Below are 14060 nucleotides of genomic sequence, written 5' to 3' on the forward strand. Positions count from 1 at the left end.
TTATTCATGACTGGTGTCTCTTTTGGTATCTTAGAGCAGCATGCCAGAGTGTGACTTATTTTCTGTAATTGAGCCATTGTGTTTTTATGAAACAAAAAAATTACACATAGTAAAAATCTTGTCTTCCATAATATAAAAGAATATCAAATCTGAGCTTAAGTCTTTTAGGTAGTGTTAGTTGGCACTGCATGACATACGGACATGTGCAATGCAAAACAAAAGTGGTTTTACTTTAGTGAGGTCATATAATACAATAGGAGCATGAACTCCCAGAATCACCTCATCTTAATCATGCTTCCATTTTGAGTTAATAGTCATTTGAAAATCTTTAATTGTCTCTATTTTCCGTTCTTGTGACTCATTCCCCACCCTGGCTCATAGTTTTGGAAACTGTCATCTATTGAGCCCTCCCACTGTGGCTTGTTAGTTTAATCTTTAGTATTTCATCATCACATTCACTCTGTGTTGCTTAAGCAGATAGTGAAACTTCATGGGCCAACTCAAGACAGTTTTCAAAATTAAGTAAGTCTCAGTTTAAAAATATCTAAAACAATCTAAAATATTGATTAAAATAATTCCTATTTAGTAAATAATTAACTAAATTAATTTAGTTATCATTCATTTTTGCTAAGTATACATTTGGTATTAAAATTTAGCTTTATTATAAAAAACATACTGCTGCCTTGTAAGATGAACTCAAATACACATGATGAACAGTTTTCAAAATAATTTTAGTATAATAAATGGAAAAATCAGTTTGATTCCAGAAACCATGTACAATTCATGTGGATTAAGCATTACATTTTGGACAGTACAGTCACTTTTCTTATTTATAAAATAATGTAAATAACAAATGACAATTTATATTTTAATGATATCAAAGTATAAGTCTGAATATCTATTACTATATCTAAGTACATAAAGTTAGAAAATCTTGTTATTTCAAAGGAATATTGGAGGCTCTGTGCTTGATAGTATTTGTTAACCCAAACAGGTTGTCTGGGAAGAGGGAGCTTCAGTTGAAGAATTGCCTCCATCAGATTTTCTTGAAGGTAAAGGTTTGTGAAATATTTTCCTGATTAATGACTGATGTGGGAAGGCCAACTCTTCTGTGCCTGTTTTAACCTCCTGTGGAAATGATCCTATGTGGTATAAGAAAGCAATTCAAATTCAGGTCATCCAACCTATTCTCAAGAACCTGTTTACACTGAGACAAATTCCTGCCAATGCTCTGTTTTTAAAACATGATATTTTTATTTTCTCATGTGAATGATTCCACTCCAGTTTTAAAGATATAACTATTTAAATCTATTTTATCTGTGTACTATTTTGCCTGGATGTGTATCACATGTGTCCCTAGCTTCCACAGAGGTCAGGAAAGACTATCAGAAACTCTGCAAGAGCAGTAAGCATGCTTAAATGCTTAATCATTACTCCAGCCCATGAAGATAAAATTATTGAAAGAATCAATGGTGTAAAATATGAACTTTAATAAAAAGAAAAACTATTTCCTTAGCTTGAGATGGTTACCTGATTGTTGAATACACAGTTTAGGTGTGGGTTTATCTTTCAACAATCAAACTGTTTCTATTTTAGTTTTAATAGTAAGCCAGTCAGTCCTCATTTCTAAAGCCTAAGAAACCTCAAATATCAATAGAAAATTCCTAACATTCTGCCAGTATTTGTTGGCTTATTTTGATTGCCTGTACTTTGTTACTGATATAAGTTGGTTTTCATTTTAATAAAAAGGGTTGAGTAGTAACTTCCATGTAGCAGCACATCCTCATCTTCACATAATTCTATTTCTTTAAGAATCAACAGCTCTGTTCATTAACTTTGACCAGAGGCCTCTAAAAGAAACTTGAGTATATACTAAGAAATAATGGGAATTATAGTCTTCATTACAGAATTTTTTTTACAAGACTCTAATAAAATTTTAGTTTAGTAACAGTAAGAATCTTTCTTGGCCAGAAAATAGAAGCACCATTCCTAATTGAAGGTGATTTAGACTTTTCTCTTTGCATACATGGCTTTCCTAACTGATTTTCACTTAAAGAAAATGCTTTTAGATAGCCAGCCTGGAAATTTTGGGAGAAGTTTGAATTCCTTATATGATATGAGGAATTGAAGTTGTATAGTAAGTCCCCTGGGTCATAAGGGCAATGCCTGTCTTTCTGGGACAGCTGCACAAGTCCTTCATCCCTATTCTGCCACCTGTCTAAATCATTCATATTCCTTGGTTCTCTGAGCTACTGTAACATTCTTTGACCCTCTATATCACATTTCTATTCCGTCTGTCTCTGGCTCTGTCTGTCTGTTTCTGTCTCATGTTTCTCTTTTCCTCTCCTCTCTCTGTAAATATTCAGAGGTACTAGATTTTATATAACATTCCAGTCCCCAGAAGTAGACACATGTTATTCACTGATGATAAATAATTCAATTTCTGTTATCTAATAATTATTAATATTTTATAATTTATGTTCTGTAACAACTCAATTGATGCATATTGTACAACTTTTTCTAATCAATAATAGGAATCATAAAAACAGATAAAATATGCTATGCTCCTTTTTATGATAATCAACATTCTCACATAGAAATTTTTACGAAATAGTCATTAAAATTATTATTTGCTTATCATGTGCCCGGTATTATTTATTCAAACCTTAGTCACAAATTTATGGGCAGCATTATTTCTATCAGTATTTTAATAGTGCAGAGATTGAAATTTAGAGATTTGTTCAAAGTCATCGTCTAGTAAGTGGATTAGGTATGATTCAAATTTCAGATAACTGTACGGATCATTTTTTTTTTAATATAACAACATTCTGGCCACTCACTTGTCTATTTCTATTAATAGAGAGGACTTATGATCTCACTGGCTTTCAGTAAACTGTTTTTTAAATGCAGTTAAAAGTTGAATAAATAAATATTAATTTGATTTACATATCTTTTAAAATATCTGTATAGTTTAGTTCTTGTGCCAAATTATAGTTAGAAAATGATAGTTATTATTGGAGAAATGGTAATCTCTTTTAACTTTTAAATTTAAAAGTAAAATTTAAAGTTTTCCTTTTGTTAGTACATAGTTATGTTCACAGATGTACTGAGTCTTCAAAGGCAATATGCATGTGCTGTGTTTTATACTATATACTAATGTAGTTATTTGTACATATTTATTACTCAGTGATGTTTATAAGAATTTACCAGGTAATCATTACTTATTCACAGATATGACCAATTTCACTTAGATGGAAGATAGAAGTTGCTAGCATACTTCTATCTGTTGTTAATTATTTTATGGAGCTTATCTGTTTGTGTATATGCTTATTTGTGTGTTGGGGGCAGGTTTGTGTTAGATACACCACTGGCTTAATTGAACCAGGTCATCTGCTTTTAATAATAGCTCTTCTCCCACAGCCTGGTGAAACCAAGACTGACCATGAAAAGATGCTAATCCTAGTCTTAAAATAGTAACTTCTATTGAGACTCGCAGGCCTTGCTTTAGCAAGTGGACATTTCAGTGCTTCTTCTGCATGCAATTATACCAAGAAATATAGTATTTCTATCATGAAGACTGGAAACACTGCTCTAGTGGCAGGAATTATTGGTGCTATTGGTGTTATTCTTTTTCTGATAGCATTTGGAACTGAATATTGGTTACTTGCAACAGAGACTTGTGGAAGCTTTGATTCTAACAACAGAACTTTGGATATTGAAGAAGAGGTAACCAGAAATCTAATGAATTCTTTAAAAATTGTGGGACTTTAGATAGTTATCCATTAAAGGAGAGTTATATTTTGAAAAAAAAAAAAAACACATATTGGAGTGATTTTTTGGGTTTTAATTTTCTTAAAACTTAAAAAGTTTATGTATAGATTTAATAATTTTTATTCTGAGTTAATTCAGACATTGAAGATATAAAATTCTTAGCAAGCTGTCAAGAAAGGAATCTAGGTTGCAGGTTTATTCTCATAATAAAGATGTTAATTTGGTTAATTAGTTTGCAAAATGTGTTTCTACTGATTTTCAACTAATCTTATTGTTTAAAGGTAATGTAGATATTTGAGGAAGAAAACAGCTCAAAAGTTTGTTCTAGTTCATGAATTTAAGACATTTCTCCTAATGAGTGCTCAGAACAAAATATCGCTTTTGCTTTGGGCCTGCTGTATGTAATTTTCAGTGTCGTGTTGCTGTAATTGTAGTATTTTATAAAAGGCTATTTTATTGAGAAGTTTATATTAGAACCAAAAGCTTTGCTCCAACTTCAATTTCAGAAAATTCAAATGCAATCACATTATAAAACTATGTTCATCACCTACTGTTAAATAGGTGTCTTTGTTTTGTATAATTTTCTTTTCCAAGGCCTTCTATTTCTAGTGTTTCTAGTTAGTACACACTTGTCACAGTCCTATCTATCATTGTTATATGGTTTTAGAATTAATGCTACAGCAGACTTACTAATTTTTCAGTGTATATTACTTTTTATTACAACTTTATTTAAAAAACAGAGATACATGTACAGATTTTTAAAAGCATTTTGCATAAAACTATATGAATATATTTTTGTCAGTACTTGATTCTTTTAAAGGCTTCATACTAAGCATTGAAATCTTACTAGTTACCATAAGCATAAAGTACATGTAAAACAAAACGTAAGATGGAAATAGTCAAAGTTTTCTTGGTGTGTAAAGATTAAACACAATGATTTTTAAATACCAAGAATATATTCCTTTTAAGGTGAAACCTCTTCTAAGGGTATTTTCTTTCTAAAAAGACCCTGGAATACGTTAACTTTTATTTGCTTTTTTCTTTTATTTATTTATTTATTTTTTTGTTTCATGACTCTAACTAAGCAAGTGAAATATAGTCTCACAGTACAACCCAGGCTAGTATTAAACTTATGATCTTCTTTTCTCTATCTCCTTAAGTGTTATGATTTAAGTGTAAACTTCTATGGCTGACATTAAGTAGCTACACTTATAATGGTAGACTCATTATTAAATAATAAATTATTTAACTTGAGAGATGTTTTTGGAGAGCAACTCACCTTGTTTCCCTTACAGAATATTACCTAGGCTTCAATATACTCCATTTAAATTGAGATTAAATAGAAATTGCTTATATTCCTCAGGAAACAATAATTGACAGCCATGAACAACTCTTACAGATGCACAATAGAATGATTTAACTGGTTATCATGTTAAAAATAAACCAGTTCAACTACTATTAAGTATCATTTATCTCACTATTTTTTAATCACAGTAATGTTATTGTGTTGCTTACAAAATCCATTTGGCATTTACAGCATACAGTACATGGACTAAAATGTAGCTGAACATGAGTATTAGTTACTAAATGGATTTCACCATAGAAGATATTGGTGTTTCAAGGAGCAAAGGGCATACCTGAACTCATAGAACTTGAAACTGAGAAAGGACCAATTTCTTCTTTCATAGTATAGTGCTCTACTCATCTTTCTTCATTTTTTTAATTTCATATTGTCCATCTGTATGGATGAAGCAAAAATAAGATATAGACTGAATGGTCCATAAACAAGAACCAATAACTAGTGAGTCTGTTAATTATTTAATGTTTCTTCTATCTTTATAATAATGAATTTGTAAGTCATCAAAATATATGTATTTAACAATTAGAAAGAAATGAGTTTGAATTTTTTTGGCATATACTGCATCATGATTCTCTTAAATTTATGGGAAAATTACTAACAAATACTGACATAAAAGCACCATCAAGGGATTTTATTAGTATATAAGTAAGTGCATGTTTAAATAAATAAAGAAAAAAAGACTTTGTGAATCATGCTGTTACTTATTACGCTGGACATTCTCTAGAATATTTCCATGTTGCAATTAATATTTATAATGTAAAGCTTAAAAATAAAAATTGAAGAAAGTAATGAATTAAAAATAGTAAATTATTGGAGCATAGTGTATTTATGTTATCTGATATAGAATTACATAGGATGAAAAAAGTACATTAGCTTTGTAGAATAAGGAAAGAATAATATAAAAGTATGATACTGCATATATTTTACCTTGTCACAATATACTGTAATCTTAAAAATCATAAATTAAAACACATGTAGAGGAAAATGCTGATTGATAGCTAATACTTTATGTCATATTCCTTAAATATTTCTGCTTACATGTTTTTCTTATGTTGCATGACTTATCAAAGAGGCTTGCATTTGTATCAGTGTATTTCTGTCATATGCACCTACGTTTTTCTCTTCAACTCTTTCTGTCTTCCTCAGCCCCTGTTTCCAGCCAAAATTTTATGTCCTTATGTTTTTTAAGTAACCCACAAAGGTCAAATTTGTTTCCCAAAATGCATATAGCATTATGAACATATTAGAGAAAATATCTCTAGAGGAAACTATCTCTTCCTACCACTAACAGCATCAAATGTCAATAGCACCTCAGCTGGATGGGGGGAGGGTCACAGCTAATTTACCCATGCTTTTTCATAATAGAATGTTGACTAGCTTAAAACAATACCAGGAAACTACAATTTTTTTTTAGTGCACTGTCCTTGTCAAGTCTGGAAGACACTGCTCCAACCCAAACCTCCTCTGTACTGTGTCTACAATCTTTTTGATTCCTCTTCTGCAATGTTCACTAAGTCTTCTGTGGTGGGGTGTGATATAGATGTCTCATTTATAACTAAGCATCCCAGAAACATGTATTCTCTTCATTTTGACCAGTTGTGAGTCTCTGTGTTAGTAGCAGTCCAGCATATAGACACTTTTTTGATGAGGACTAAGAATTACAACAATTTATTAATATGGAGATAGAGTATTATTTAAAGTTATGTTTGATACTATGCCTATTAAATAAATAAAGTTATGTTTGATACTATGTCTATTAAATATATAATAATAGTGAGTTTATACCTAAGATGTATGAGATGCCCAACCATGGGTGCTTGGCCAGATTTATAGTATCAGGTATGCATTTCTTGCTGTGGTACAGGCCTTAAATACAATCAAAGAGCAGTTGTTACCTGCACAATATTCACATCACTAGTGTTTTCATAGTAATATTTTTCAGTTCAGATTTTGTTTTTTTATTGGAGAATGTTATTTTAAAAAAACAAAGATACATGTACAAATTTTAAGCATTTTTGCATTAAAGTATACAAATACATTTTTGTCATTGCTTGGCTTTTATTTAATAAGGTTTGATAGTGTGAATTCAGATCTTACTAGTTACAATGAGCATAAAGTACATGAAAAACAGGATGTAACCTGGAATTAGTCAAGGTTGTCTTACTGTGTAAGGAGTAAACATAATTTTCTTTTCTTTTTCTTTTTCTTGAACTTCACACAGTCTGTGAGTTCTTTCTGGGATATTCAGAGCTTTCTGGTGTTAGTATCTAATTATCAGTGACTGCATATTATGTCTGTTCTTTTGTGACTGGGTTATCTCGTTCAGGATGATATTCCCTAGATGCAACCATTTTCTTAAGAATTTCATAAGGTCATTTTTTTCTGATAGCTGAGTAGTAATCCATTTTGTATATGTACCACAATTTTTGTATCCATTCATCTACTGAAGGACATCTGGGTTCTTTCCAACTTCTGGCTATTATAAATAGAACTTCTATGAACATTGTGGTGTATGTGTCTTTGTTGTATGTTGGAGCTTCTCTGGGGTAAATGCCCAGAAGTGGAATAACTGGGTCTTCAGGCAGTAATATGTCCAGTTTTCTAAGGAATCGCCAGACTGATTTCCAGAGTGGTTGTACCAGTTTACAAACCCACCAAGAGTGGAGAAGTGTTTCTCTTTCTCCACATCCTCACCAAAATCTACTGTCATCTGAATTTTTGAACTTGGCCAATCTGACTGGTGTGAGGTGGAATCTCAGGGTTGTTTTGATTTGCATTTCCCTGATGGCTAAGGATGTTGAGCACTTCCTTAGATGCTTCTCATCCGTTTGATATTCCTCAATTGAGAACTTTTTGTTTAGCTCTATACCCCATTTTTTAATAGGGTTGTTGGATTCTCTGGTGTCTAGCTTCTTGAGTTATTTGTATATCTTGGATACTAGGCCTTTATCAGATATGGGGTTGATAAAGATCTTTTCCCACTTAGTTGGCTGCTGTTTTATTTTCTTGACAGTGTCCTTAGCCTTACAGAAACTTTGCAATTTCATTAAATCCCATTTGTTAATCTGTGACCTTAAAGCAGAAGCCATTGGTATTCTGTTCAGGAAATTTTCTCCTGTACCTATGTATTTTAAGGTTTTCCCTACTTTCTCATCTAATAGTTTCAGTGTACCTGGTTTAATGTGGAGACCTTTGATCCACTTGCACTTGAGCTTTGTACAAGGAGATAAGAAAGAGTCTATTTTCATTCTTCTGCATGCTGAGTGCCAGTTGGACCAACACCATTTGTTGAATAGGCTGTCCTTTTTCCATTGAATATTTACAGCTCATTTGTAAAAAATCAGGTGACCATATATGTGAGGGCTCATTTTTGGATCTTCTATTCTATTCCTTTGATCCAAATGTCTATCTCTGTACCAGTACCATGCAACTTTTAGCCAAATTACCTTGTAATATAGCTTGAGGTCAGGGATTGCGATTCCTGCAGATGTTTTCTTGTTGTTGAGGATGGATTTCGCTATTCTAGGTCTTTTGTTATTTCAGATGAAATTACACATTGCTCTTTTAAAATCAATGACAAATTGGATTGGTATTTTGATGGGGATGGCATTGAATCTGTAGATTTCTTTTGGTAAAATGGACACTTTTAAAATGTTGATACTTCTGATCCATGAGCATACCTTGATTTCCTTCTTTAGAGGTTTGAAGTTTTTGTCATACAGGTCCTTCACTTGCTTAGTTAGAGTCACTCCAAGGAATTTCATATTTTTGTGACTATTGTGAAGGGTATCTTTCCCCAATTTCTTTCTCCACATGTTTGTCCTTTGAGTAGAGGAAGGCTACTCATTTTTTTGAAATAATTTTATATCCAGACACTTTGATGTAGTTGTTTATCAGCTGTAGGAGTTCTCTGGTGGAATTTGTGGGGCTGCTTAAATACACTATCCTGCCATCTGCAAATAATGATGTTTTTAATTCTTCCTTTCCAATTTGTATCTCTTTGATTTCCTTTTGCTGTCTAATTGCTCCAGCCATGGCTTCCAGTAGTATGTTGAATAGGTAGGGAGAGAGTGGACAGCCTTGTTGAGTCCCTGATTTTAGTGGGATTGCTTCAAGTTTCCCAATGTTAAGTTTAATGTTTTCTGTTGGTTTGCTGTATATTGCTTTTATTATGTTTAGGTATGGGCCTTGGATTCCTGTTCTTTCCAAGACTTTTAACATGAAGGGGTGTTGAATTTTGTCAAATGCTTTCTCAGCATCTAGTGAGATGACCATGTGGTTTTTTTCTTTGAGTTTGTTTATATGGTGAATTACATTGATAGATTTTCATATATTAAACCATCCCTGCATCTCAGGGATGAAGCCTACTTGATCATGGTGAATGATCATTTTGATGTGTTCTTGGATTCGGTTTACAAGGATTTTGTTGAGTATTTTTGTATCAATGTTCATAAGTGAGATTGGTCTGAAATTTTCTTTCTTTGTAGGGTCTTTGTTTGGTTTAGGAACTAGGGTTATTGTAGCCTCAAAAATGACTTAGGTAGTGTTCCATCTGATTCTGTTTTATGGAATAGTTTGGAGAGTATTGGTATTATATCTTCAATAAATGTCTGATAAAATTCTGCACTGAACCTGTCTGGACCTGGGCTCTTTTTGGTTGGGAGGCTTTTGATGACTGCTTCTATTTCTTTAGGTGTTATGGGTTCATTTACATGGTTTACCTGATTCTGATTTAACTTTAGTATCTTGTATCTATCTAGGAATTCATCCATTTCCTCCAGATTTTCCAGCTTTGTTGAGTATAGGCTTTTGTAGTAGTATCTGATGATTTCTTGAATTTCTTCAGTTTCAGTTGTTATTTCTCCATTTTCCTTTCTGATTTTCTTAATTTGGATATTCTCTCTTTTCCCTCTAGTTAGTCTGACTAAGGCTTTATCAATCTTGTTAATTTTTTTAAAGAACCAGCTCTTGGTTTTGTTGATTCTTTGAATGGTTCTTTTTGTTTCGATTTGGTATATTTCTTCCTTGCCATCTTCTACACTTAGGTGTATCTGGTGTATCTGCTTTTTTTTTTTTTTTTTTTTTTTTTTTGTTTGTTTTAGAGCTTTCAGCTTTGCTGTCAATTGCTGATGTATGCTCTCTCCAGTTTCTTTTTGGAAGCCCTCAGCACTTTGGGTTTTCCTCTCAGTACTGCTTTCATTGCATCCCATAGGTTTGGGTATGTTGTGTTTTCATTTTCATTGAATTCTAGAAAATCCTTAGTTTGTTTCTTTATTTCTACTTTGACCCTGCTATCATTTCATAGAGTGTTGTTTAGTTTCCATGTGTATATCCGCATTTTGTTGTCTTTGTTGTTATTAAAGATCAGCCTTACACAATGGTGATCTGAAAGGATGCATGGGAGTATTTCATTCTTTTTATATCTATTGAGGCTTGTTTTGTGACCAATTATGTAGTCTATTTTCAAGAATGTGCCATGAGGTACTGAGATGAAGGTGTATTCTTTTGTTTTAGAATGATATGTTTTGTAGATATCTCTTAATTCCAGTTGGTTCATAACCTCTGATAGTTTTACAGTGTTCTTGTTCAGTTTCTGTTTCCATTATCTGTCCATTGGTGAGAATGCAGTATTGAGGTCTCCCACTATTATCATGTGGGGTACAATGTATTTTTGAGGTTTAGTAGGGTTTTTTTTATGAATATGAGTGCTTTTGTATTTGGAGCATATATATTAAGGATTGAGAGTTCCTACTGATAAATTTCCCATGTAATGAGTAAAAAGTGTCCTTCCTCATCTTTTTTGATAACTTTTGTTTGTTTTATTCAATAACAGAATGGCCACTCCAGCTTGCTTCTTTAGGCCATTTGCTTGGAAGGTTTTTCCCAACCTTTTACTCTGAGATCGTGTCTGACTTTGTCTCTGAGATGAGTTTTCTGTATGCAGCAAAATGCTGGGTTTTGATTATGTATCCAGTCTGATATCCTATATCTTTTTTTATTGGGGAATTGAGTCCATTTATGTTAACAGATATCAAGGAATAGTGGTTGCTGTTTCCTGCTATTTTTGCTTTTATAGGTTGAATTGTGCCTGTATGTCTTTCTTCTTTTGGTTTTCTTTTTTTTTTAATGACTTTATTTTGCAAAACAAAGATAAATGTACAGATTTTAAACATTTTTGCTTAAAATTATACATTTTTGTCAGTACTGTTTTTTCAGATATTAAAATAAATTTTACATAAAACCATGTGAATATATTTTAGTCAGTACTTGATTTTTAACAAGGGCTTGACAGTATGCATTGAAAACCTACTAGTTGCAATAAGCGTAAAGTACATGCAAAACAAAACGAAACATGGAAATAGTCAGTCTTCTTGTTTTGTGAATATATGTATATCATATAATATCTCTGTGACTGGGTTATCTCACTCAGGATGATCTTCTCTAGATGCAGCCATTTTCTTAAGAATTTGGTTAAGTCATTGTTTCTGGTGGCTGAGTAGTATTCCATTGTGTATATGTACCACAATTTTTGTATCCATTCCTCTTCTGAAGGACATCTGGGATCCTTCCAGCTTCTGGCTATTATAAATAGAGCCGCTATGAACATTGTGGTGCATATATCTTTGTTGTGTATTAAAGTGTCTCTGGGGTATATGCCCAGAAGTGGAATAGCTGGGTCTTCAGGTAGTACTATATCCAATTTTCTGAGGTATCTCCAGACAGATTTCCAGAGTGGTTGTATTAGCTTGCAACCCCACCAACAGTGGAGAAGTGTTCCTCTTTCTCCGCAGCCTCGCCAGCATCTGCTGTCATCTGAGTTTTGGATCTTGGCCAATCTGACTGGTGTGAGGTGGAATCTTAGGGTTATTTGATTTGCATTTCCCTGATGGCTAAGGATGTCCAGCACTTCCTCAGATGTTTCTCGGCCATTCGGTGTTCCTCAACTGAAAATGATTTGTTTAGCTCTGTACCCCATTTTTTAAGAGGGTTATTTGATTCTCTGGTGTCTAGATTTTTGAGTTCCTTGTACACCTTGGATATTAGGCCTCTATCTGATGTGGTGTTGGTAAAGACCTTTTCCCATTCTGTTGGTTGCTGTTTTGTTTTCTTGACGATGTCCTTAGCCTTACAGAAACTATGCAATCTCATTAAGTACAATTTGTTAATCTTTGACCTTAGAGCTTGAACCATTGGTGTTTTGGTCAGGAAATTTGCTCCTGTGCCTATGTGTTCTAAGGTTTTCCCTACTTTCTCATCTAATAGTTTCAGTGTATCTGGTTTAATGTGGAGATTTTTAATCCACTTACACTTGAGCTTTGTACAAGGAGATAAGAACGGGTCTATTTTCATTCTTTTGCATGTTGAGTGCCAGTTGGACCAGCACCATTTGTTGAATAGGCTGTCCTTTTTCCATTGAATGTTTACTGCTCCTTTGTCAAAAATCAGGTGACCATATACATGAGGGCTCATTTCTGGATCTTCTATTCTATTCCATTGATCCACCTGCCTATTTCTGTACCATTACCATGCAGTTTTCAGCACAATTGTCTTGTAATATAGCTTGAGGTCAGGGATAGTGATTCCCGCAGATGTTTTTTTGTTGTTGAGGATGGATTTCGCTATTCTAGGTCTTTTGTTATTCCATATAAAATTGCACATTGATCTTTCCAATTCCATGAAGAACTGGGTTGGAATTTTGATGGGGATTGCATTGAATATGCAGATTGCTTTTGGTAGGATGTCCATTTTTAAGATGTTGATCTTTCCAATCCATGAGCATGGGAGATCTTTCCATTTTCTGAGATCCTCCTCAATTTCTTTCTTTAGAGGTTTGAAGTTCTTGTCATACAGGTCCTTCACATCCTTAGTTAGAGTCACACCAAGGTATTTCATAGTTTTTGTAATGATTGTGAAGGGTACCTTTTCCCTAATTTCATTCTCCACATGTTTGTCCTTTGAGTATAGGAAGGCTACTGATTTGTTTGAGTTAATTTTGTATCCGGCCACTTTGCTGAACTTGTTTATCAGCTGTAGGAGTTCCCTGGTGGAATTTTTGGGATCACTCAAGTACACTATCATGTCATCGGCAAAGAGTGATGTTTTTATCTCTTCCTTTCCGATTTGTATCCGCTTGAACTCCTTTTGCTGTCTAATTGCTCCAGCCAGGACTTCCAGTACTATGTTGAATAGGTAGGGGGAGAGTGGGCAGCCTTGTCGAGTCCCTGATTTTAGTGGGATTGCTTCAAGTTTCCCACCATTAAGTTTGATGTTGGCTGTTGGTTTGCTGTATATTGCTTTTATTATGTTTAAACATGGGCCTTGGATTCCTGTTCTTTCCAGGACTTTTTACATGAAGGGGTGTTGGATTTTGTCGAATGTTTTCTCAGCGTCTAGTGAGATGACCATGTGATTTTGGTCTTTAAGTTTGTTTATATGGTGGATTACATTGATGGATTTCCTTATGTTAAACCATCCCTGCATCCCAGGGATGAAGCCTACTTGGTCATGATGAATGATGGTTTTGATGTGTTCTTGGATTCGGTTTGCAAGGATTTTGTTGAGTATTTTTGCATCAATGTTCATAAGTGAGATTGGTCTGAAGTTCTCTTTCCTTGTAGGGTCTTTGTGTGGCTTAGGTACGAGGGTTATTGTAGCCTCAAAAAATGAGTTGGGTAATATTCCATCTGATTCTATATTTTGGAATAGTTTGGCGAATATTGGTGTTATATCCCCAATAAATGTCTGATAAAATTCTGCACTGAACCTGTCTGGACCTGGGCTTTTTTTGGTTGGGAGGCTTTTGATGACTTCTTCTATTTCTTTAGGTGTTATAGGGTTATTTAGATGGTTTACTTGGTCCTGGTTAAACTTTGGGACCTTGTATTTGTCTAGGAATTCGTCCATTTCCTCCAGATTTTCCAATTTTGTG

General features: G+C 33.5%; 1 protein-coding gene across 1 annotated transcript in view; it reads left to right on the forward strand.

The window, feature by feature from the left end:
* Nucleotides 1–3570: 3570 nt before the first annotated feature.
* LOC308414963 (transmembrane protein 182-like) overlaps nucleotides 3571–14060 on the forward strand; it is a gene marked incomplete at its 5' end in the record, with an annotated part of 86466 nt that continues 75976 nt past the window's right edge. Inside the window, one exon of the mRNA XM_080910116.1 lies at nucleotides 3571–3726. Coding sequence (XP_080766242.1) covers nucleotides 3571–3726 — 156 coding nt within the window. The remainder of the gene's footprint in view (nucleotides 3727–14060) is intronic.

Source organism: Micromys minutus (assembly GCF_963924665.1).
Source record: "Micromys minutus genome assembly, chromosome: X".
In the NCBI taxonomy this organism is placed as follows: Eukaryota; Metazoa; Chordata; class Mammalia; order Rodentia; family Muridae; genus Micromys; species Micromys minutus.